General features: G+C 44.0%; 1 protein-coding gene across 3 annotated transcripts in view; it reads right to left on the bottom strand.

The window, feature by feature from the left end:
* The window catches only part of ABCB1 (ATP binding cassette subfamily B member 1), a 777,038-nt gene that overhangs the window by 292,757 nt on the left and 457,986 nt on the right, over nt 1–26,295 (bottom strand). For all 3 annotated transcript variants that reach the window (XM_069648389.1, XM_069648388.1, XM_069648387.1), the window contains exons 13-14: nt 11,591–11,794; nt 9,582–9,752 (exon numbers count right to left, since the gene is read on the bottom strand). In XM_069648389.1, the coding sequence (XP_069504490.1) occupies nt 9,582–9,752; nt 11,591–11,794 (375 nt within the window). The remainder of the gene's footprint in view (nt 1–9,581; nt 9,753–11,590; nt 11,795–26,295) is intronic.

Here is a 26,295-nt window from a genome sequence, read left to right as displayed (position 1 = left end):
GGGATAGAATTGCATCTTTCTCAAACCATGTCAATAAGCAGGTTTCCTTTTGATACATGAAAGTACATTCAACGGAAGAGTAACATGGTGAGATTTATGTCGCATTGATCAAAAGAAACATTGCATAGAAAGGTTTGATATCATACCATCGATCTCATGCATTCAGTACAATTTTTTTGTAACTATGTGTACTTTTATAATACTGTAGGAAAAGTTGCAACTGTGCCTGCACTTATTTGCGCCAAGATAAATTACTGGTGTATTTCCTTTTGCTATGAATGACAAGTCTTGAGGCTGCCCAAGACTAAAAGTGCTTAATTTACAACAAGAACATTATTCTTTGTGTGAACCGTAATGACACATTAAAGGCCCGGATTTGAAAAAGGCGCAGGTTGTACGCCAAAACACGTGTCATCCAAGAGGGGCTGAAAATTCAAAATAAAAAACTTCATCAAATACAACAGAATTTGTCATTCATAGCAAAACGGTGGGATTGAGCCCAAGACTAAAAGTGCTTCATTTACAACAAGAACATTATTCTTTGTGTGAACCGTAATGACACATTAAAGGCCCGGATTTGAAAAAGGTACAGGTTGTACGCCAAAACACGTGTCATCCAAGGGGGGCTGAAAATTCAAAATAAAAAACTTTATCAAATACAACAGAATTTGTCATTCATAGCAAAAGGAAATACACCAGTAATTTATCTTGGCGCAAATAAGTGCAGGCACAGTTGTAACTTTTCCTACAGTTTACAAACGGAGTAGAGGAATTCAGTGTCTCCGTAGTGACCTACACTCATGCGACAAAGAACCAACCACAAAAGACAAAAACCCTAAAAGGCTAATAATCACCAAGTAACCCCGATTTGGTCGGGAAGGTACAGGCCTATGATATCTCAAAAAAGTTCCTCAATGTTAGAATACTTTTATAATACATATTTTCCAAGAATGCCTGCTTGCATGATTTTCGATTGCGGTTCTATGAGCCATGTCAAAAGTATGAGCACTATCGTGCGTAAATTCCCGACAAATATCGATTTAATAAGAGAATGGGTTTGACGTTGTGGATTTCCAGTGGACGAGCTTAAAAGTAGAGTCCTGGCTGTCTTGGGAGACGCGAGGGCCAATCGATTGATTCTGCATCTGCAGCCTGCACTTTACCCCGGATATGTAGAATCAATCGCAGTACACAAAAAAAGCATCAATTCAGAACGTCTCGTACATTGCTTCCAAATGCAATTCAAACTCTATTCGTGCACACGCTGCCTCAGGTGAGTCCCGGATAAAGAATTGCATATTCACCAGATTGTATTACTTTTTAACTATACCACATTTTCCTACACATCTGTCCCTGGTTTATGGAGCATCATAGAAAGTAATTATGACCATAGAAAACAATGCCATAGTGCCCTTCAAAAGACGCATAATCTTTTCTTATTCGCGTGCTTGACATGTCCTTTTTTTAAGGAGAGCATACTGACAAGAGCACAGACCCTCGCAAGTGACTACACCGACACGTCCAGTATACCAATGGTGAGCCTACAGACTTGCAGAACTTCATATTATCGAGAGTTGGCTCTTCCCACATATCTAATGCAAATCTAATTTTCTCTTTTCTCCTGAGTCAACAACAACTTCTAGCTCCTATCAGGTATTTCTTTTTTTACTTTTCAATTACGAGAATGCATTATGCTTGGAATTCCAATGAATATGGAATTGTTTATGTATCTGCTTGGTTGTTTACACTATGTGTCATTGAAGGGTTTCTCTTTATATGTTCCATTGTCTGCATCCCATTGTCTCTGTTCCATTTTGCTGTTTTCATCCATACTGAAACAAGTACTGTGTTACAGGGGGATGCTGGTACTTTGACTACAATTACATCCTGCTTTGGAGTATGAAGTATGCGTACTGACAGTTCCCTTGAATGAAAGAAAGTAAATCCTACATATCATACTATTAGAAAGTGACATTCTAATAAAGGTGCATTCTTTCATACTTTTATCATTTCAGTCCCAACATTACAATTTCTCCCTAAGGCTGAATACATTGAAAAATGTTTGAAGGCAACATTACAATCCGTATCTTTGGCACAGTGATCTCACTAGCCATCAATCAGGTGAAATTCGAAATGTATATTTTGACTAAATGACGTTCACTGTATACGAGGGTATATATCTAAGCGATGTGTGCGATGAAAGATTTTAATTTAAAAAATGTTTGCTTCTTTTTTTTTTTTGTCAATATTCTATTCAAGGAATGTGTACACGGTCAGGAATTAGAAGAGGAGGCACATGGATCAGAGGTGGTGGACCAGCTTGCTGGTGCGGTCATTACAGAGTACACCACGGTTTCACAGAAAATCAAGAAATTAAGGGTAAATAAACTTTTTTTTCATTTTCTCGAAGTGTTTTGGGCTGGTGTTTTCTTCATAACATTTTATTTTTATTTAAAGTGCTATCTACTGTATGTGTGATTTACATTGAACATGTTTTTACAACCCATCTCCCAGAGGCCCAGAAGGAAAAGAAGTATAAAGACACAGACAACAAATGAAACCAAAGATGCTGCTTGCCAAACAGATTTCACCATGAAGCAACTACTATTGGAGGCATAGCGTGGTCCAGTCAATAAGCAGACTCGAGATGCTTACACCCAATGGCCAGAAAATGAATTGAATATGACCAGCGAAGCCAGCAAAGTGTTGTTGGACCATTGCTACAATGTGAGAACTCGACAATATTAAGATTAAACTGAATATAATGAAGATTCATTGGAATTCCTCGAGGACCACTTGACACAATCTAAACCCACAAAAAAAGGTCCACCCAATAAACATTAGTTGTTGACGGTTTCTCCAATTCGTGTGCAAATAACACAAGCTGAACTAACACAGACTGAAGCTGCAACGCAATTAAACGAGGAACTGGGCAAAGATCTCCGCTACAGTTTGCCAAGTTTGAGCGAAATGTCCACCACAGTTGAGTCACAATCCACATTCATGCAGGACGACTGGCTTATAAAGGAGCATAAATACATTGTATTTGACAGCTGCCTGGTGGAGATTATACTGATGCTGAAATGTGTGCATGCAGTGAGGGGGAAAATATGTGGGAAGCCATTGGTGTTTGTGACTCGTATATTACAAGGCACTAACCTGAAAATCCAAGCCACCTGTGCCCACCTCCATCATACATTTTCATGGTCCGCTCAACTGATGCTGGGCCAAGTGCCAGCTGCTGGAAATCAACTGTATTCAGCAGCTCTACTTTTCAGTGGCTCTACTTTTAGTAAGTTGTTCAGTTTCTGTCAATTTGTGGGACTTCAGTTCCTTGCTAAAACGCAGTAGTACAAATATCAAAGAGAACTTTTATTCCCTGCTATTAGTCAAGCCTGGAAAATTGAACAAACGTCAATCGAAAGGACATTCTCTGGGAAATGGTTCAGGCTAGCTGGCGATGGACAGTGTGACGCGCCAGATTTTCAGCAAAATACTGTACATACCACTTTCAAGACATGGAAACTAAAACATTGTGAGTTTGGAGGTTGTGCAGGTGTCCGAATGTAAATCCTCAGTGGCCATGGAGAAACATGGTTTCATAAAATCCATCGAACATCTTCAATTGAGGGGAATACAAATAGTCCTCATAGCCACTGACAGACATGTTTCGATAGCCAAGGCCATGCGAGAGCAGTTTCCAAACATTCACCATCAATTTGATGTATGGCACGTTGCCAAATAAATCAATTAAAAAATCAGAGCCGCAGGTAACAAAAAGGGTTCTGAAAATATTTTACATTGGTCCCAGTCTTTCAGCAACCATCTTTGGTGGAGCTCCAGAACTTGTGATGGGTCTGTGGAAATTCTACTAGCAAAATGGCACTCATTTATGGACCACTGTTCAAACGTTCATTCGTGGACAGAAAACCAACATTTTTACCAATATGCACATGGACCTTTATCAGAAGAACAGGAGTGTAAGAAAAAGTGGTTGGTTCCATCTTCACCTCCACACAAAGCTCTTGAGAAGATTGTGTTTGATAAAACTCTTTCAAGAGACCTGAAGGGACTCACAGAATTCTGTCATACTGGAGATTTGGAGGTGTTCCACAATATGTGCCTAAAGTACAGGCCCAAGAGGTTGCATTTCACCATAGACGGTATGCAATATTAAACATTACTAGCGGTGTTAGCGCATAACGAGAATCTAGGGAGACAACAATCGAGAACTGCAGGAAACTTTGGGATGCTTTGTTACACAATGGCCTTTGTAAAACAAACCAAAAAATGGGTAGTCAAGCCAATATATCAGGAAATGGAATTTGATTTTGTGAAAGATCTCACTTTGACTGTGTTGGACATGCATACTCATGGAATCGATCATGATTTCGTTCCTAGGACTCATACATTGCCACAAAACACTGCAAACGTGCCCTGTCCACCAAAAGCGGACCTCGTTGAACAGTTGACTTCCCGGTTTAAATGATTACCAATGGTGAGTATCTGCCACAATGTTTGTACAATGTTCATGACCACTTGAAATCTATCTAACTTGAATGTCAAAGCTATTAAAACTATTAATAAGTTTTAAGCTCCAAATTGCCTTTTCAAATGTATCCTCTTTGTCAATTTATTTTTGCAAGAAGTGACTGTTGGGAGATGGCATACAATGTAACTCTGTGCGTTGCCGCTTCACGCTTTCGGCCAGCTCTTGTGGGTCCTTCACTGATTAGGGCACAGGAGGGTCAGATGGATATCAGCATGAAGGCAACCGCGGGGTCTGCAGTTGCCTTAGCATGCATGTGTCCAAATAGATAGAACAAATACGACTCCCACTAAGGAATGAGACCTATGCAAAATAACAAACTTAGCATGCAAGAACTAATGACTTTAAGCAAAACACTGCATGAAAGGGTGCTATTGGTGTGAACTAGGTGCATTTCAACCCATATTTTTATGGGGGCATATGTTAGGGGTTGTTGCTTTCGGATGTCTTATCAGAAGGGCTGATCTTTGATTTGCAGCCTTTGGAGTCTTACAAATTTAAACACAGTGGGGACAGGTGTTAGTGTTACCAAAATATATGACCACTCTAGATTAGGTACATGGTAGGTGAATTTGAGGTGATGCGGGGGTAGGGTCTGGTAACCAGATGCATTCAAAGGCAATAGGGGTCATGGGTTCAGGGGACTGCAGCCTGGCAGGGAGGGGTTGGAGATGGGATGAGTAAGTCAGCAGAGATGGAAGGGGCCCTAAGGTTGAAGCAGGCCTTGGTAACACATTCTTGTATGAGCACAGTTTGTCAGGGCTCGATACTCGCTGAATAGCTGCATTTCAGTGAGAACAGGACACGCACTGAACTGACAGAGGTGGTGGGTGCTGGCTGTGCGCGGTACTGGGAGAGTGATCAGTTCGCCAGAGGGGCAGAGGAAAAGGAAGGCGTTAGGAAGGACACAAATGGAGTTCAAAGTATACACATTAGCACAGCATTAATACACTTATGTGAAACATGGGTGGTGCAAATATGTAAAGGAGGGGTGGAGATGTCTCCCACCTTAGCTTATACATCATGTGCCCGGTACGGGAATGGTGCAGGGGGCGGGATATACCGCCTCTCCTCCACCATTGGTTAGTGCACGGGAAGTTCAGTGGCGATGGAAGGGCATTTGGATTTATAACTTGTCAGTGTCTCCCGTTATCCGCAGAGAACATTCCTCTGCGAAAACAGGGTGCATGCAGATGTGACAACGGGGAGGACACTAACTGGAACTGTTGTCATAAAATAACTAAATCACTATCAATGTAGAAGAGTAAAATAGTATTCATGGTAGCGCGGCATTGGTGGATGCCAGCAAACAATTTGTTTGTATTCGAAAATATTTCTAATTCCACATTAGTCGGCCGGGCTAATCGCTCCCATGGGAGTGAAGGTCACTGCGTTTGATGTTGCTTGTGGCCTGTTCACACCGACACATCCTTCACAGTATGTTTTTGATTTGTGGCTTTCCTTCACCAAAAGGCAACTTAGCATGCAAGCTCCTATGAAGGTTCAATTGTTGTTTGTCTTTGGAAGAAAGGGAGTATTCGCTTTGGAATGAATGACGGGAGGTTTGTTTTACCCACAACAATGATAACGTTCACCATTTCAAAAATGGAGAAAGGAACATTTAATTTCATTCATGGAAACCGTTGATCTGAGCGGACACTCTGCGTTACTCCAAGAGTATGGAAATAGCAAATATAATGTAAGTTTTACTGTAGACGAGTTTATAGACGAATGAGTCAAGGTTTCATTTTCTGACCGTTATTGCTGGATTACATTGTAATGGGTTGTTGGTTGGGGCATATTGTGATGTCACGCAAACACAACCTGTATGTATTTGTCTTTGTGCAGGGCACATGAGCAGTCCAGCACCGAAATGCATGGAGTCCACGTCTGGGTTCCCCCATGTACCACCAAAGCCAAGTTTGTTGCTAATATTCCATTAAAATGCTGTCTATGTGTTGTTCTAATTCTTCCGTCACTTTCCGCATCCCCATCTCATTGCGAGCTAAACATACTCCACAGCACTAACCTCTCAAGCACATTGCAGGCTCCAACTTTCCACAATGTTTTCTCTGTGTTTCCATTGTTTCTGGTTTGTGTTCATCATTTGTTCTCACACGGTGCAGAATGAATGGGTAAATGGATGTATTAGAATAAAGAACGTCTATTGAGACACATTTCTGTTATGTGTCCTACACAGCTACAGCCTATCATTTTTGTGAATGTCATTGTTTCCGGATAACAATTGATGGCTTCTTCAGCAGGTAGTGGCAGATACACCTAAATGGCTGGCTTATAATTAGGCTGCTATGGGACGATCGCCCCGGACCTATATACCCTTTCGCGGTACCAGTGACCAGGAGCAACCTGATATTGTTTACGGTGGTCTAGCAAGAACGTGATACCAAAGCCTTGTGATGCATTGTGCGTCAAATGCACTTCTTCTACTGAAAGGAACATGGTGTGCCTCATGATAAACATTTGATGTTCGAAAACAAAGAAATAAAACATTTGGTTGAATATGGAAATTGGCTGATATTCTCGGAGCGTTTATTGTGAAATAAAAGCACATTATAAATTGCAGAGTATTAGTGTTACCTTTAAAAATAGTGTTTTCTATTCAGATTTGGGATGCGCTGTGCTGTGAGAGGATGTGTGTGTTGATATTCCGGGTTCTGCCTCAACTAACATTAAGATGTATGTGGTGACAGGGCGTGTTTGGCTACGCTGCCCACTAATGTCATGATAATAGGTGAAGAATATAGTTAGGAATAGCGATGTCAGCTTCGGGGGCGCGGATATGATTTAGTGCCGCAAGGGCAGTTGAAGTTAGGTCGATGGATAAACGGATAAGCTTAGCACAAGATGGCCGCGCCCTGCTGCTTGATTTGGCATGTGTATGAGTGCGGAAAACTATGGTAAGGTGCATAAGAAATATTTTTACGATTGTTCACAGTTTGCTTAAAACCACATGCCCGAACGCTAGGGACAATAAAAAATGTGAGCGCACTATTCTGTTAATATCTGATTTGAGGTTGTGCATCTGGATTCATCCTTCTGTATGCTTTGGGGAAGTATGACAGATTGCTCCGTTGAACTTTTGACAGGTTTGTGTATATGACAACTTACTTTTAATAACACTGTAGAATAAGTGGATGATGCACTATCTGCATACATCCTAACACACACTTTTGTCCATGCCTGAAGCCTCTATTTGTGTTTGAGACAGCTGCCCTTGATTTGTTGTCCGTTGTGCATCTTCCTAGAAAAAGACAGTGACAAAGCCACTGACGTGGGATCTGGTGCACAAGCAATGTTTGGCTTAGCTTGATTTTCCTTATACTCTTTACCATGTAGTAACGAATATCCTTGTCAGGGATTACCTCCTGAGGGGGGCGTAAGCAACTGGTGTGTCAACTTTTGCACTTGATTCTCAGACACCTGAGAAGTTGACAAATTCATCCTTACATTACCATCTAAGGGAGGTGGCGTCAGCTCTTTCTTATTCACTCTACTTCTTCGTTTAGTTTTCACTCCTCTTGCTTGATTTGAATATCGCTGCATTTTCATTTGTGCCACCCACACTATTTTTCAAAGAAATTGGCTTGAACCATTGTTGCAATAAGTTTTTAATGGGAGGATACTTCTCTGAATGTTTTGTTTTGATGGAGTTACTTTCAGAATAAGCTTTTTCCTCCTCAATGGTTTATTTAGGCATGGATTGCTGCATGAATCCGGATGACATACACATGACCATACAGGTTGCTGAACAACATTCACTGCCACAGACCTTGAAGGAAGATCATTCAATTGCGCACCTGCCCTGGTTGTCTTTAACTCTTGAAACGACTCCTTGATTGATGACAATTGAACCGTATGTGACATGAATTCCCTGCTGATGGGATCCAGGGTTGAAGTATCATGCATTTCAAGCAAAGTGGAGGTGTGTGGAAATTGCGAGGACTCTGTGGCTTGTAAAGAATCTGTTGGTGGCACAGATGTGTTATTTGAGGGTGAGAATAATGCTCGGGAAGCGCTCAAATTTGAAGAATGATGCGTGAGGGCCGAGATTTCATTTTCTAAACTGAAACAGGCATTCATGAGAGAAGTATCCAGAATATCATTACATGGGATTACCTGATTACAACTTGAACCTTCACACGGTTCTTTAGGCAACGCAGTGCTCACAAAAAAAAACCTCCTCAGAGGCCTGCACTGCATGCCTATATGAATACCCTAGTTTCTGAGGGAGAAATGTCATAATTTTTGATACAGCATACCCTAACTCCTTCTTCTTAAAGTTATTCACCACACTAAGTTGTTCCAATAGTGCCAAATCCAACAGCAATGGAGGATTGTTACAAAGATTACAGGTTATTTTACCTCCTCTCATGGTTCCTCAGGCTTGCTTCTAATACCAAAGTAGAGAACTATGTCCACTAACAATCAAATTGGACGTTGTAGGTAAGACCAATGAACCCTACACCTGGCGAGATTGCAATTATTAAACAACACCGGGTGAGTGCCTTAGGAAACAGTATTCACAAGATTTAGCAAATGAAAAAGCACAGTGCGTCATTGCATACTGTGTGAAACTGACTCGAAATGTGGCAACTGCACTCTTCGCACTCCGTGGCGCTCCACACTGGAAACAAGGTTTTGAGGAGTGCTGTAGTGCAGTAATTAGGGTCTGACCAACAACGCAGGATCAAACAAACTGGAAATGGCAGCTCGATTGCTCTCTGCTCTGCATCCTCCTGTGCAAAATACACTCCTAGCACTCTGATTCCCCCTCTTAGAATCATTGTAAAGCAGTAGCTGATAAATCTGTAGTCGTTTTCAGACAACATTCAGGGAACTGAGGGAGCCAGACTACAAGAGCAATTTCTAGAAATGGTGCTAAACAGAAAATAGGAAGCATGGTAGTTTATCTTCCTGATTCACTAAGTATTGTTTTCTAAATTGGGCCCTTTCTTGTTCCAGTGCTACTGTACAATAGAAGTGTAGTTTTAATTAAAGCACAAATACACACCTTATCCAAAGCTGCTTGGACAACGGCTTCACTTTCTGTGTCGAGTGCTGAGGTGGCTTCATCGAGGAGAAGAATCTTTGGTTTGCGGACCAGGGCCCGTGCAATGGCAATTCTCTGTTTCTGACCTCCACTCAGCTGTGTGCCTCTTCCGCCTACTAAGGTGTCGAACTTCTGCAATGATAACAACAATTATTTTGGTATTGAAAAACGTCACTTACCTAAGGGATACTGCACAACTTCATGTATCAGTTTCACTTTTCTCCAATGCGGAAGGGTGACATTTGTTGCTTTTCACTCTATGCAGTAAGTGATTCAAAGCATGTGGTGCCTTGAAATTACTAATAATGAAATGATGAATTACATGATTTCCTAGACACAAAGGCAGCAAAATTTAGACAACAAACACAACTTCTATTCTGACATCAAGTATCACAGCAAATCACTAGTGCACCTGCCAAACAACTGGCTTTCCACATGTCTGAGACACTTCATTCTCAACTGTCTTGAAATAGAACTATGGATATGTGAGTCTTGTAAAATAAAAGTAAACATGCATTTTCCTCCTTTCTCCGCCAATGTTTTGCCCACATTTTGCTTCCCACCTTCATCTCTGTGCCCCATTCCAATTTTTCAAAATAGCTGCGCATTCACTTCTTGTACCCAAGAGGAAGACAGGTATCTCTAAGCTGCATAGTGCAGTTAGAATGGTGACCCTTTTACTCCTCAAGGCTCAAGATCCATAATAAACAACAGTAACATGTTGCGTTCTTTCATCATAAGGAAGCTACCAGTCACTATTGATTCATTGAGGAGCTGTTGCAGGATGTGCTCTGTCTAAACGGTGGCATTTTGGAGTCAGAGCTTGACGTTGTCCCTATGGAATGGATTCAGACATTCCCATCCATAATGTATGACTGGACAACCTTTAAGTTCGAACGAGGAGGTTATGTTGATGCTTCCAATAGTGAAGCAATGAGTGGCCACAAAAATAGAATGAACTTCAATCCCATGAATGGATATTTCCATGTACGTTAATGAAATTCAGGTGGGATTTGCTGCATGCGCGGTAGGACTATTCTATATTTTATGAGGCCCTGAAGACAAAATGGCGTGCCTTACTGTCACAGAAAGTACAGGGCAGTAGAGGATCATTGCCCTGTATGATTGCTTCTACAATGTGTCCTTCATGCTTTCTTGAGCATTCTCCAGAAATGTAATTTCCATTCCTGATTGCTTGTTCAGTTTGTTATGATCACCGGGGAATGGTCTTACCTTTCCAATGAACCACCTTGATAGCTCTGCAGCAGCAATAATCACCTCTCAATTATGACCTTTTTTTTATAGGAAACTCTGCAAGCTTTCCAGATATCTGTTTACACGTGTGTAGCATATCCTTGCGTTTAACATGCAGTACTGCTGGCAGGAAGTTGCATTGACACTACTGAAAGAAAGACTAGGTAATTGCGGCTATGGGATGTGTCCTGTAGGCCTTTTTGGTTCTATGTGTTAGCTGTGATGTTGAAAACATTCATAGTATGCTTAAAACAATGTCTTTAAATTGTTGAATTTTTTGCTGAGTGAGTAATTTGTTGAGGCATTATTATCCCCTGCTCTTTTTATAAAAAAAAAAAGTGATACGCTATGCTCTATTCTCGAGCCATACGATTAATTTATTTTCAGCTAATGGCTTTTTGACATTCACTTCCCCATTCCAGGATTTTTGCCATTTTGGCTCCAAAAGTACTCAGTTCTCGCTCCGCTCTACCCTCTTACTTCGACACGAGAAATACTATTTTGCATTCCTCTTGCCCTTAAACATTTTTCGGGTGAAAATATTGATTAATGATAACATTAACAATGTTATTGTGTTAATGTTCTGGTAGTCCATATTTTCAAAGCAAAAACATCACTTGGTACAATGTTTTTTTATGCAGGGCCCTTGCGTAGCTTGATAGGGATTGTAAATAGTTCCACCTTGGCACAAATAAAGCAGTACAAACATGTCTTACGTCAGGCAGTTTCATAACAAAATCGTAGGCATTGGCTTCCTTCAGGGCCCTCTCAATCTCTTCCATTGTCACATCCTCGCGACCGTAGCGGATGTTTTCAACAATCGTGGTATCAAAAAGGATAGGTTCCTGGCTCACCACTCCAATGATCTCCCTGAGAGATCTTACATTCAGGGTCCTGATGTCTTGATCATCAATGGTGATCTAAAAAGGAGGTACACATTTGCTCATTAGCAACCCTTCCAGTGGCTGAAAATCAGACTCGTCATTATTCTCATTTTCTTTAGAAGGTAGCTGAATTTCCTCCAGGGGAGAAGAATAACATTGACAATAGTCAAAACTGCCCACAAACAACAATGGTAGTTGTGAATAAAAGTTAATATGGAATATAAAATGAAGAGTAAGAGATAGCTGGTGTAAGCTGTTTTGGCACACTGTGCAAAACATCTACCACAAAAATCTCTTTTTTTTTAAATAAATTGTTTCTTTTCATAATTCAACTAAACAGCAAGACAACCACAGTAAATGGGAACACATCATGAAATGAACATACATTACATCACTTAAAGATTAACCTAATCCATTGTGCTAAGAGAAATATCAATAAAATATCACATCATATCACCAGCACAATCAGTATTAGTTTAGTTTGTTAATTTGTAAAGTGCGTCCGAACCCTCAGGTAGCTGGGCGCATAATCATGTGCACAGCAGAGTTACATATACGAACATCTTAATACAACAGTCAGAGCAAACATTAGTCCAAGCTCTGGGTATTTACATACAAGAATAGAATATGCAGAGAGCAAGGTACAAGATAGTTACAGTGGAGAGTGAGGACCGGGATACATTGTGGTCCTGAGTAGGTTATAGACAGAGTAAACATTACTACATGTTGGAGAGCGGCGGCTGGCTGAGCATATCGGTGAGAGACTAGATTTTCAGGCTAGGAGCCATGATTTCACCATAGCTCTGAAGGGCCAGAACGCGGTTTCCGATCTGATTGTAAGAGGGAGGGTGTTCCAGCATTGTGCTGCGAGCACTGGGAAACTGGAACCTCCTGATGTTTTTAGGTTATAGTTAGGGATCTTTAGTTGGTGCAGGTAAGGGCTTCTGGTGGGTCTAATGGAGCAGTGTCTAGAGAATTTGTCTGAGAGGTAGCGTGGGGCAGTGCGTAACAGGCACTTATGGGTGATGACCAGTGTTCTTAGCTTAATTCTATTGCGGATTGGGAGCCAGTGGACTTCTTTGCTAACCGTGGATATGTGAGCCTTGCGCAGGAGGTTAAGGGCACATCTTAGTGCATTATTTTGCAGGATCTGGAGCCTGTTCAAGTATTTTGTGGTAGTGCCTAAGTAGAGTGTGTTGCAGTAGTCTAATTTAGACAATATCAACGCTCTAGATAAGGTGAGGCAACTAGAGGTGGAAAGAAACGGCCTACAGGCACTGATCAATTTATTGGTGTAGGTGGTGGCTGAGATGGTGGCGTTTATTTGTTTTTTTAGTGACAAGGTGGAGTCGAGGTACACACCTAGTGTTTTGACCTCTTTGGACACTTTTATGATGTTGCCGTCAATGGTGAAGGATTGGTACCTTTGGTCCAATTTGTTGAGGCGAGCCTGGGAGCCGACGATAAGCAGTTCTGCCTTATCGTCGTTTAGGCAGAGACTGTGTGTAGCCATCCAGGCTTGGATTTGTGAGTAGATATCATTGAGCTTTGCAGCATCTTCTTCATAGTTGCCAGTGAGAGTGATGAGGACCTGGGTGTCGTCTGCATAATTAGTGTAGCTGACACCCAGATCGTCAAGACGGTCAAAGAGGAGCTTTGTGAAGATGTTGTAAAGTGTGGGGGAAATGCAGGAGCCTTGGGGCACTCCGCATGTGATTGGGATAGGGTCCGCAGCTGCGGTAGGGGCGAAGACCCTAGTCGACCTGTCAGACAGAAATGACCGGATCCTCTTAGTGGCATTCTGAGAGAATGCAGCCGCCGAGGAGAGGTGTTGAGTGAGGATCTGGTGGTCACACAAAGTACAATCTCCCAACACAGTCGAACAAAAAACATAACATAAACACACATACACACAAAAAAGGTGTCCTCATGCTACTTCACATGCACAATACAACATGAGATTTTTGCATTAACCATACAGATCATTAAAAGGCACCCATATCTCCAAATACAGGTCTTCCCTTTCTCTCCTCAGAAACTTAACTTTCTCATAATCACACCTGCAGATCAGTCAGCCACTCCTCTACCTGCAGATTTATCCTAGTCCTCCAGACCTTCAGAATGTGTTTCACCGCCATCATGAAAGCCCTACCAATCTACCATGACTACACGCAACATCGCACCGGTCCTTCTCCTAAAACAAAACTGCTTGAGCCGGAGACCTGGAAATGGTTATGCTTAATATTAGATCCCACCTATCAAACACATCCTTCCAGAAACCTTGAACTCTGGCGCATTCCCATAGTCTGTGCAGCAAGGACTCTTTTTCCTTTCCACAACCCAGTAAAAACGTCCCAGCAACTTATGTTGTATGAATCTTAGCTTCAAGTCTAGTTTTGCCTTTAATCCCGCCCTCATCATACAATCCTGGTGTTCCACTGAAATTTCACAATTCATTTCCTTTCCCCACAGCTCTCAAAACTTGTTCCAACACTCAGCTTATGAACGCTTCACAGGCACCAAATTAAGGAAGGTCGAGACCATATGAGGTGGTGAGTCAAATATTTTACAACTCTTTACACGCACCCGGAAGTGCCCTGCAAGTGCTGTTGGGCTGTCCATTCTGGGTCTGCTGGTGACTTTGCCTCTTTTGTCTGCTTTTGAAACTTCCTCACGTTTATAACGGCCTTCATGCGCAAGATGAAGTTTGCTGCCTGCATTCACTGCGAAACAGTGGACTCCATTTACCAAAGTAAATATTTGGGCTGCCCTTTGACTTTACTCTATTTGATGTTCTTATCTCAGGTTTCATATTACTGGCTGCGTTCGCTGACAGCGTTCGCTGTGCCGTGTCTTGGTTAACGTGACTTGCTACAGCTTTTACAAGCTGGTACTGTTCTGGGCGGGGAACTCATGCTCACTACTTCTTTTTTCTTTTCTTTCTCTTCTCTGCAGACACATTGCGTGTGTGCCACGCCCCCTGCTTCCCCGGATCCGACGCCTTGCATAAAATCGTGGGTGCACACACATCCGCGCGCGCATCCGGAAGTGCCCTGCAAGTTCTGTTGGGCTGTTCGGCGTGGTCACGAGGTGGGGGCTGGTGTGGGCTAAGGTATAGCAGTTACAATTTTGGTTTATGGATTATACCTTTTTTTGAGTTGCCTATGTACTAATATGAACATTTTGTGGCCAGCTTTAAACTTTTTTTTTTTGGGTATATCATAAGTTTTGCTCATTTTGTGTATGCTCTGTTCTTTTGAAGCAGGATATTTACATTCATGCCTGCGGTATGAGGAGAAGCAAGCGTGAGGTATACACTTACAAAAGGACTGTACCATTGACAAGGGGAGAATACAGGGCAGTGGTAAGGCCTTTTGACGACATTCTGTCTGCCCCTTTGGTTTTCACGCCAGTCAAAGGTACTTATGAGTATGGCTTGCAAGCTACCCCTTCCCCCGTCACCCATTTCCCCTGCGGAAATGGCTGCTTTGAATCCGAAGGAGTGTGGAGGCGTAGCGGGTGAATCAATTTTGTTAATAGACTCTGGGGAAGTAATTAAGACCCCCCGAAGATGTTACTCTACCTGAAGAACCCCCTTTTTGCGGTTCATAATGGAAATGATCACAGCCCTGAAGTTATAAACAGCTCCCACTTGGCACTGTCTCAATACCCTTTGGGGAAGGAGGCGCAACGGGAGCTTTCATCAGCACAACCTTTGTGTAGAGAGGGTATGGGGGAGCCGGCCCAAGAAGATTCTTTTAATGGGTTGGTACTAAACGAACTTACACTTCACACCATCCTCTTAAAGCAGCTTATCGCTTCTGTGGAAAGACAAAACTGTTCAAGCGGCAGCTGTGGGAGGGTTAATATGAACCTGCTGGATCCAGTGGAGGCCTCACTGGTATACATGGGACCCTCTGGGGGGAAAGGCCAGTTTCTCCAATTGCAGTACCAAAGGCAAAGGTATCCACAACCACTGGCTCCCTGGTAGAACTAGATGCAGCATCTAATGCCGCCCCTAAGAATGGCTGTACAGGTAGCAGCAGTGCTAAGGCACAAAGAACGGAATTAGTCTCCCAAAGCGGACAAAACAAAACCAAAATAAAAATAAAAATAATAGAAAGAAACTAATTCCACAGAATAGAAAGAATGCTTCTGGATACAAACGGAAGCACAATAAAGTTGCTAGGAATAATTGGCGATGGCTATAAAGAGGTGAAGCAGAAGTTTCGGAATCTGAAAATATTGAAGATAAAGAGGGAGTGGACGTGATACTGTGTAGAGGGTCGGGGGGGACTGTTGCCCTGGACTCGTTGTCAGAGAATTTAAAAAAACAAGGACTCCAAGTGTTCGCTGAGAGGCTCACCTAACAATATTGGGGGCGTCATGCTGCCTGAATTAAATATGCTGGGGAGTCTTTTAAATTTCTTCCCTACAAAAACAAAAAGGATGGATCCAACTATGTGTGCCCCTGCATTTAACACGTCAAAATCCTGAGAGGCAGATGTCTATGTGCACAGGACAACTGGGGATCCACAGGAAAAACTGATGAGTTCATATGAAGGCAATGGGGGGCTGGGGGGGTTGCCCGCACTGGCCTTAGCAAATGCATTGGGTCAAGGACAACCCACAGTAAGTGGTGTTAAAAAACAACCCATGCACTACAATAATGACCCCAAGGCTTCCGAGTTGTGTTTTCCATCAAATGGACTAGGGCGCAATAGATATCTGCATCCCCGGCCTAAAGGTGGGGATCTGGAAACTCAAGTATGTGCCAACCCCCTTAAAGGTGTGGAAATGAAGGGAGGGGAAGCTGAGGTAAACTCTTCGGAGGGTGGCCCTATGATCATTAGAAGGGTTATAAAGTTAATGCTTGATGGGCACGTGAATGATCCAACAGCTAAAAGGGATAATGATACCAAGGATAGTTTAGCTCCAAGACTGGCAAACAGTCTTGTTGCAAATGAACTATGTTGAATCCAAGAAACAAATACTACCGATACAATTTGGGGCCCTCTGCCCAATGGTGAACAATCTGATGCTGGTGTGGAAGAAGGTGCAAATGCGCAAGCTATGGGCAGCAGATTGGGCACAGGTGGGCAGGTGGCCGAAGGTGGATTATCTGGAGAGGGTGGTTATGGATAGGGGAAATCTGGCACAGGAGGGCAGGTGGCCGAAGGTGGATTATCTGGAGAGGGTGCTTATGGATAGGGGAAATCTGGCACAGGAGGGCAGGTGGCCGAAGGTGGGTGAGACTGTGTGCCTGAATGCCAACAAAACTAGCCGTTGTTTTAGTGATCCAAACCTCAGATGCCTGGCCTTAGCACTAGGAGACTCCATTTCACAATTACAGGGATTGAAACCCAATAGTAAGTAGACCTATAACTTTGTCTCTTGTAAGTTGGAATTCAAGGGGAAATTGGTCCTTGAGGAATTCTGACTCTGACTTCGTATTGGATGGCTTTATTGTGCATTCCAGTTTGGCTAAACAGGGACCCATGAGAAGACCAGCAGGAGGTTTACTTATTGCAGTTGCAACAGCTTTGGGACCAAGTGTTATAAAATACTATAAAATCCTTGACTGGTGCCTTCTACTACTATTACGGTTTGTAGATTGGGAAGTGCCTAACCAGTGTGTCATGGGTTTTGACCCATGTTGAATCAATAGACTGGGTAGATGTGGGGATGAGCTGTCGCCGCCCATTATTCTATCCCAGAACAAACTAAATCAATAGACTGGGTGGATGTGGGGATGAGCTATCGCCGCCCACATTCACGCCAGAATAGGAGAACTGCGCAGTTGGCACGAGACCACTCCAAAGATACAACCTTCTTGTGGGGAATTCATTTTCTTAATCCCAAAAATTGTTGCATTACCAGTACTCACCACTATCAGAAAGCCGGCGTTTTAAAACCACCAGACTTTTGTGTAAAGCTGAACAAATGAAACAAAACCAGACCAAGGAAAGACTTGCTAAGAGGTGGATACAATGTAAAACTATATTCTGAAATGACTTGAAGGAAGTAATTATTTAATGTATATGTAAAGATTGTCAGTTTGATTTGAATGTAGAAAACTGGGAACAAAAAGTGACATTTAGCTGAAACCTGGCTTAATGAAACTGAATTCTGCCTGACAACTACCCCCGACAGGAGTTGATACTGGATCAACAGCTGTGTTCCCAGGCCTGGCTGCCAGGCCTGGCTGCATGCTGAGGTCACATGGCCCTGTTGATTAGATTAGGGGTGGAGCAGCTGGGGACTACAGGGAGTTGAACAAAGGCCTGTCCTGGACTCAGGCAAATGTTATATTAGGGGGCCGTAGAGTGGCTTCCTCTTAGGGGAAACTGGGAGGGGCAGTGCCTCTGCTAGCAGCTGAGCTTGGGGGAAGTGGATAAACCAGTTATTTCACCCTGTGATGTGGGAAGCCACACCCCTTTTTGACCAGGGCATAATTTTAAAAAGATAGATAACTCAAAGTGCGGACTTGTCAGAATTATATAAGTAATATCATTATTTTTGTGATTTTTCTGTGAACATTTTGAGATGCGTTAGGACCCTGTGGTGTATTCTGGGGGGTTGCTAGCGGAAAATAGGGTCTCACTCCAAATGTCTGCATGTTAAAAATCTGACACTTCATCAATTAATGTCCATACTCCTTGCGCACATGTGTGTAAATTTGGGTAAATGTCCGATATTGCAAAACCAGTTAAAAAGCCCAAAATGTTGTCATTTTTGAATGCAAGCCCCCAGGAAGATCAGAGCGGACAAGCATGGACCATAAGGAATATATAATGTGCACATGTAATTTCAACAAATTGTATATCTGGGAAGGAGGTATTTGAATCAAATATAGATTTGTGGGCATACTGACCAGGGGAGGATCCTCTGACCCATAAAACCTACAGCATCACTCTGACTCACATTTCCTTCCCCCAATCATGGGAGAGGGGAGAATTGGGCCAATGACAAGTAGAGAGGGGCAGGCTTAGCTAGGCCCAGGCACACACCCATTTTCAATACACATAAAAAGAGACTGCTGGGACAGGTAGAGACATTCAAATACAGTTGCTGCGGAGCGTTTTGCCGGACCACACAACATCCAGAAGATACCAGTTCCAGACTGACTCCAGCTACATACTCCAGAACCTTGAACTTATACTTTAGAACCTAAATCAGAGACCTAAAACCACAAGCTGGGTTCTCTGCAGCAGGCCTCAAATCATTGCAAGCTACTCACAGCCGGGCGAGCTGCTTCAATCCCTTGCCAAGAACTTTTGCCAGGACCAGTGCAGAGATCCAGGAGCCGTGCAGAGACCGCTGTATCCGGACAGACCAGACCAGAGATCCAGAGTGACCCAGACCGCTGTGAGCAGAACCAGAGAGCTGACCCAGATCACTGTGAAGTGCCGAGACCAGAACCGGAGTCCAGTCCAAAACCTTACCAGATCCGTGGCGAGGCCTATTTCAAATTTATATTGTGAGTACCTAGCAGAACTGTGCAGAACCAACCTCTTAGTTAAAATAATCTAATCCAAACTATTTTAACCTAAGTAGAACAGCCTCCTAGAAATCGTGTCATCTGTCATTTGTAAAGCTGCACAACTGTCAACTGTCAATTCTGAAGCTGCAAGCTGTCACCTGTCATTTTGAGTTTACTTTAAATCCCAAAAACTACCTTTATTTAATCGTCGTATCTCTGGAACCATTTGGGATAGGAACGAAATTTGCCGTAATCACGATTCACGCACTCGCAAATTTTACCGCGATTTGCGATTTGGTTAAAAATCCAGCCACGTGTAACCATCAGCAGTCATTTCTTTCCTTGCTAAAAATGTGTTTGCCTCTTAATCACCATCTCTAAATCATTGCTAAAGTGAGCCTGAACTCATCCCAAGTATCTCTCACTCACCCTGAACCTCCTAAAGGGAATTAAAAGCATTTTCAGCATATTTCTCACTTCATTGCCACCACATTCAAAGCACTTGGGCCTGTGTTTTAAAACTCATACCGGTTTTCTCTAAGCTTGCTGGGGGGGAACTGAATTTCGTATTGTATTTGATTGCATTCCTGAGAACTGTGTGCTCCTTTTTCCATCTACTTCCATGTCTTACATTGCATAGGGGAGGGGGGTGAATTGCCAGAGAAAAAGTGATTATATTATCTTTTGCTAAAATCATCTCAAGTATTTCTGTACTGCATTTTATTCCTCATTGCTTTTCCCTTGAAATCATAAACGTATTTTTGCTACTTGATCCATCCTATATTAACTCCTCATTGATTATAAAGAAGTGTGCTAGTGTCAGATTACCCATTGTTGATTAACATTATATTTATAAGGGCGATATTGATTATTAATTTATTATAATAGCGTGGTATCTATATTTTGTCTTATTTCTCAAATAAACCTTTTAAACTTGCAAAACAGAACTACTTCTTGGCTCAGTGGGGTCAGGGGGATTCTAAGAGAGGGGTGTTATATAGGGGTAGTCATCCAGAACTCATGAACTGGACATAAAAATATATCAATAAGGGTTTCCATTCAGTATCCAAGACTAGGCATTGACTTAGCTGTAGTGTTGAATTGAATCTTCTTACAGATTGGGGGCTCGTAGCCGGGGATTCCGGATTAGATCTATCACTTGTGCAGATTAATACAGTGTGCTAACTGACAAGATACATACATCCGGTCGGATCACCACACTGTGTTACGCTGTAAAGCACTCCTCAAAAGGACGCTCTAAGGGAAAGGTCTGTTTTGCAAAAATAAAATACAAACTTCTGTAAGTCAGGAAGGAACTCAAATTCCAGAATGACGACTTTGGTAGATATGAAAATAGCCAGAGAGCACTTCTTACATAAGCTATTTGTGAGAGGTGAGTGGACTCATCAGGACCAGACGGTCTGGTTGCAGGCAATCGCACCCCAGATCACTGAAACAGGGTCAGATACATGGAGAGACCAGGGTCCCTTACATGTGGCCCTGAGTGAACTATATATGGCCCCTAAGGCCAAAGATGAGCACAACAAGATTGCCATGGTAGCGGCATATTTATATTTACATATGGGAGCCATGCAGGACAAATGTGCTGAAGGCCAAGATCTGGCGAGTAGGCAACTGCTGGCATTACAGATGGCCCAATCTGATCTAGACTCTTCTGAGCAGAGGCTGCACAGATGCCAGGAGTCCGAAAATGAGAGTAGACAGTACATCATTAAAATAAAGAAGGATACGGATATCCTGCAACAGGAAAAGACGGACCAGGATACCAGAATTCTGGCTTTGCAGAAGGAGCACCAAGACAGTCTGGACTCTTTAATGCAGAGCCAGAAAAAGCTGGAGCAACCGATCAATTTCAACAGGGCATGCACAGAGCAGGTAGCCACCCTGCAAATCCAAGTAGACAGAGAGAAAGAGGAAAGCAATAAATTGATTTTGAAAGAGCTGATTACCCAGGCAGAGTTTGATGAAGAACACCAGAAAGCTGGTGCCTTCCAAAGGCAAAGGGATGACCTGGCAGCACAGATGCAGACTATTAGTCAGGAAAAGGATACCTTAGGCCAGGAAGTCTGCCACTTAAAAAGGAAAATGGAAGAAAATCACCTGGCCCTCCAGGGACTGGGTGACCTAAAAGAACACCAGAACTTGTTAGAGCACACCAGGAGGGTGGAGGATGCTCTGGCAAGAAAGGAGCAGGCCAATATGGACACAGCTCAGGAGGTAACCCTCCTGCAGCAGAGACTGGCCCAGTACTCCAGGACCAATCAGGAGGCACAGAGAGAAAATGATGCTCTCTGTCAGCACAATGATAGGCTCCAGCAACAGGTAGCGATGCAGGAGAGACTGATAGAGTCTAGTAAGGCCTTAACTGAGGAACTGAAAGCGCAGGCTCTTGCATTGCAACAGGGAGCAGGGGCGGATAGAGACCAGGTTCGCTGGGAGAGGGAGACTCCTGAGCATAACCTCAGGAGCCCTAGTACCAGAAGCCTTCATATCTCTCAGTCCCTGGACTCTGGCAACCCCATATCCCCTGGCGCACATGAGCACCGGGCCACAGGGATGGCAGATTACTATCCAACCAGAAGTATGGGGCTCATAGGCCAGTACCTCCCGGGAATGGAGGGGCGGGCATCCGGGTATGGGCACCCAAGCACAGTGCAATTTAGTGGGGAACCCCAGGAGAGTAGGCCCATTAAGGGCATCCTGAAAACCTCTGCCCAGTTAGGTCAGTGGGGGGGGTACCCATCAAATCCTGACAGCAAGGAGGAATCTGAAGACTCCTCTGAAGGCGCAGGACACAGGAGACCAGGTCCCCACATTCTGCCAGCCATTCCCAGGCTCGCAGAATCCGGGAAAACTTGGAAGATCAGACAGGAACCTCTAGGAGCAGTGCCTCTGAGTCAGAGGATGAATGGACCAGGGTTACCCGAACCAAAAAGACCAATAAGGCAAAAAGGGCCTTGCTTAAGGACCCATTGAAGCAAATAAAGGCAATAAGGAGTGTCATCACGCCTTATCATAAGAACGCCAAGTATTCTGTTTGGGAGCACTCAGAGCTGTTTGAGCAAATGATGGAGACTTTTCATTTAAAGGACAGCCAAAGCTGTATTCAATATGTAAAGTGGACCTTCTCACCAGAGTACTCCAGTTTCTTTGCGGGGCTGGAGGACCAAAATCATTCAAGGTGGTCCACATACAGGGCGGCCATCTTGAAAAATGTTTATGTGCACATAAATCCCCAAGAGGCTTGCAAGGCAGCCTACAATTTGCAATGTGGGGAGGATCAGGCCCCACAAGAGTCTGTGCAAGAATTAAAGCATGCTTTTGCGCAGACCACCAGAAGGGTGCGCACAGACAGCAAAGAGTTTGTCAATACATTTTTCCATGCTCTCCCTAAATATATAATGACCCAGCTCGTGAGAGATTTTCATGAGAAAAGATCTTTAGATTGGGTCATTGAACAGGCTACCCGAAAAACCCCAAAACCAACAGCACCCCTGCTGCTGCCAAGGTGGCAGAGGTAAAGGTTGCTCCCGTTTTAGATTTGGAGATGGGGGGGCCTAAAAACCTGCCTGCACCAAATAATTCACAGCCCAGAAGGCCCTCGGGCCAGTCACAGACAGGGAGTCGAGGAGGTAGTCCCACAAATGGGGTCCCCCGCTCCCCTGACTATGTAAGTCCCCGCTACAAGGGAAACAGACCAATCCTGGGCTATGTGTGGACTCCTCCAGCCTAAGGGGGGGGATCCAGCCAAGCACCTAACCCAGGGAACTTCCCTCCAAACTTCCCACAGGAGGGCAGAAATTCTCCAAATCCTGGGCAGAACCTTTTCCCCAGGTATCCACCCAATTTCCAGCCCCAAAATCATCCATCCTTCTTTCCCCAATTCCCTGAGCCCAGACAACCTAATCCAGGAGAGGGGAGGCCAAGGGTGGAGGGGTACCAAAATCTTCCCAACCAGGGGTACTACCAGAGAAGGGATAGCAACCCTTCCCGGGATCAGCCCAGGGGAGAAAATAGAGCCCCGTATCAGCCTGAGCGGGTTTCACAACTTGAGCGCCAGGTCCAAAATATGGCACGAGATCTGGGTCACATACTGAGGGCTCAACAGAACCCTCAGATGAGCATGCCACCGCAGAATGCCCCAAACTCTGGACCGGGTGTTCCAGAACAATGACGGGGCAGCACCCCGATAACCCACCGGTTCCCAGGGAGGAGGCACAAGGGGAAGGGAGTGTAAAGCCTTGGAGGAAGCCTCCTTCCCAACTTGTAAACAGCCCCTGGAAAACCAGGAACCGGAAACAAAATCTCCTACCCCTGAAAGTCTGCCACCCAAGGAGCAGAGAGGAGGTAGGAGAAACAAAGGACCCAAACAGACCCACTTTGTGGAGGAGGTACAGGTCTTCCAATTTGAGGGAGGGGGATCCTCAAAAGATCCTGGGAAAAGGATCTTCTCCTTCAGAGATGGGGGAACTCTCCCAAGGAAAAATGGGTCCCAAGGGATTCCAATCCAGACTGGGGAGATGTGGAGACTGAGCTACCACCGCCCATCATCTCATCCCAGAACCGACAATACCAAAATCCCCTGGCTTAAACCCATCCTGGTGACTGCCTCCAAAAAGGGGGGGTGGCCCAGAACCAGAACCAGGGGAACCCACAATGGCTCTGATCTCCAGTTGCCAACTTTGTCTTTCAGATTCCCAAGACTCTCCACAGAATTCTGCCCAGATCTCTTCTCTCGCCATGTCCAAAACCAGAAAATTAGCCCACCAGTTGTCCAAAAATGTGCATTATCTGTGCCCCCTTGAGGAGAAGGAGGGAAGATACTATGCCCCGGTACAAGTACAGGGGCAGGGTACAATTTTGGCACTGGTGGACACTGGATCCCAAGCTACCCTTCTGTCCAAAAGAGCCTTTGAGGAACTAAATGCAGGAAGGGGGAGAATTACCGAATTCCTCTCACCTCTCTTCCTGGACAACTGCAGAACTTTGACGGGAAGTAAATTCCCGTTGAGGGGACTGCAGACTTGGACATTAAAATTGGGCGACACAAGGTGAAACACCCGGTCATAGTAGTGACTCCAGAGGGCACCCCCTGTTTACTAGGGAATGACCTCCTGAGAAGGTTGTCACCCCTAATAGATTGCGTAAACAAGGTCCTCTGGACCCAGACTAGCCGACCAATAAAATTAAAACAGAGTGTCAACCATGTTAGTTTAAACGGCACCTGCCACATGGTTGAACAAAAATCTGACCAAGTAGAATTTCACTTCCAGAACAACCAAATTCCAGACGTGACAGTAATAGCAGTAGGACAACAGACTGGTGATGGGGGGTCCTCTCTATTTCTGAAAATCAACCTTCCTTCCAGTTTAAGGTGGTATTCCACACTGGAAGGAAACACCCTGAAATTCTTTACTAATCCACAATCAGAAACTCCTACTCCTATAGTCTAGAAAGATGTGAAATCAGCTCAGAGCCTGGCTGATATTCAGCAAATTGGAGAGCAGTTGTTCATCCCTGTCCAGTTAAATGATGGGAAGGACTCTGTTCTCGCTCGAGTGTGTGTGAACAACGGTAAGAGCTTGATCAGCGAAGCCATGTTCCACCAACTCCCAAAAGATCCAGCCATTCCCACATTCAAACTGATAGACAAATGGGAAATGGACCTGGAAGCACCTAATTCCAAACATCTCCTGCCAAGCAGGTGTATGCTCAAAATCTCCATTGGCAACAAGAGCATAGTCCATAATTGTTGGGTCGTGCGAGACGTCACTGCCGCCTTTTACTTAGGCAGTGACATTCTCAATCGCTTTGCCATTAGTTTGGACCTAATAAACTTCAAACCTTGGTCCCGATTAGCGGATAATCCCATGGGCTTTGATGATCCAGAAAAAGCATTTAGGTCAGCTCAATTGCTACCTTATGCAGTTGAAATTCAGATTAAAGAGGAAGTCACCATCCCAGAAAGGACCTGACAATTCTCCCTGGAAGTGAAAGTTAAAAGAGGACAACATTTGAAAAACCCTGATGCTTACATACATCTAAACGCTTCTCTCCAACAGCAAGGGTTGGGGGTAAACCCAACTCCATTAGTCAACATAGAACATGACACCATTCTAATAGAGGTGGATAACAGCGACTTAAAGAGTATTACTTTAGCCGCAGGCACCATTATTGGAATGGCGGTTGATGACCGACATTTTTCCATTGATTTAGGAAATGAACTGTTAGGACCAATCCCCAAGGACTGTTTTGACAGTGACAGTGATGACAATACAACACCAGACAGTATTTTTACCCGGCATGGGGGGAACTTCCTGGTGTACACTTCCTGCCCCTATGGTAAGGAAGATGTGACTTGTGACTTCAGGAGGGATGAGGTGATTTTCCAGGTCCATGAGGGTTGCCTTTCCAACCTGAGGCCTCCAGTCCAAATCAGCACTCTGACCAGGGACTTCTCCACCCAGCTGGAGGAGGCCGCTGAGATAGCCAAACCAGAAGTCTTTCCAGGCTTCAGGCAGATGGTGGAAGAGAGTCAACCTAGCTGATGCCTGTGTGACTCTGGAACAAAAGCAAAAGTTGAAACAAGTTTTCTTGGATTTCCAAGATCTCTTTGCGGTAGACTCATATGACTGTGGCCGTACCGACATCCACACAACAACAATTCCCACGGACCCTGGAATGACTCCAGTGTTTGTGAAGCAATATCGTTTGCCTCTCGCCTCCATGGAGTCCCTTACTGAAATAATTAAGAACCTTGAGTCCCGGGGAATAATACGTCCAGTACACAGCACCTTCAATAATCCGGTGCTGGGAATATTGAAGCCAAACGGCCAGTGGAGACCCTGCGCCGATCTTAGGGAGCTCAACAAACGGGTCCATACTCCCCGATGGCCTCTGCTCTACATTGACCAAGGGCTGGCCCAGATTCAAGGGTCACAAGTATTCACTGCAATAGACCTGACCAATGGATACTGGACCGTGCCTGTCAGTAGGGAGGACCAATACAAACTGGCTTTTACCTTTGGGGGCC

The sequence above is a fragment of the Ambystoma mexicanum genome, chromosome 2q (genome assembly GCF_040938575.1).
Source record: "Ambystoma mexicanum isolate Mex_15411 chromosome 2q, UKY_AmexF1_1, whole genome shotgun sequence".
NCBI lineage: Eukaryota > Metazoa > Chordata > Amphibia > Caudata > Ambystomatidae > Ambystoma > Ambystoma mexicanum.
Note: the sequence above shows the minus strand (reverse complement) of the source record. Positions and strands in the feature narration are given on the sequence as shown.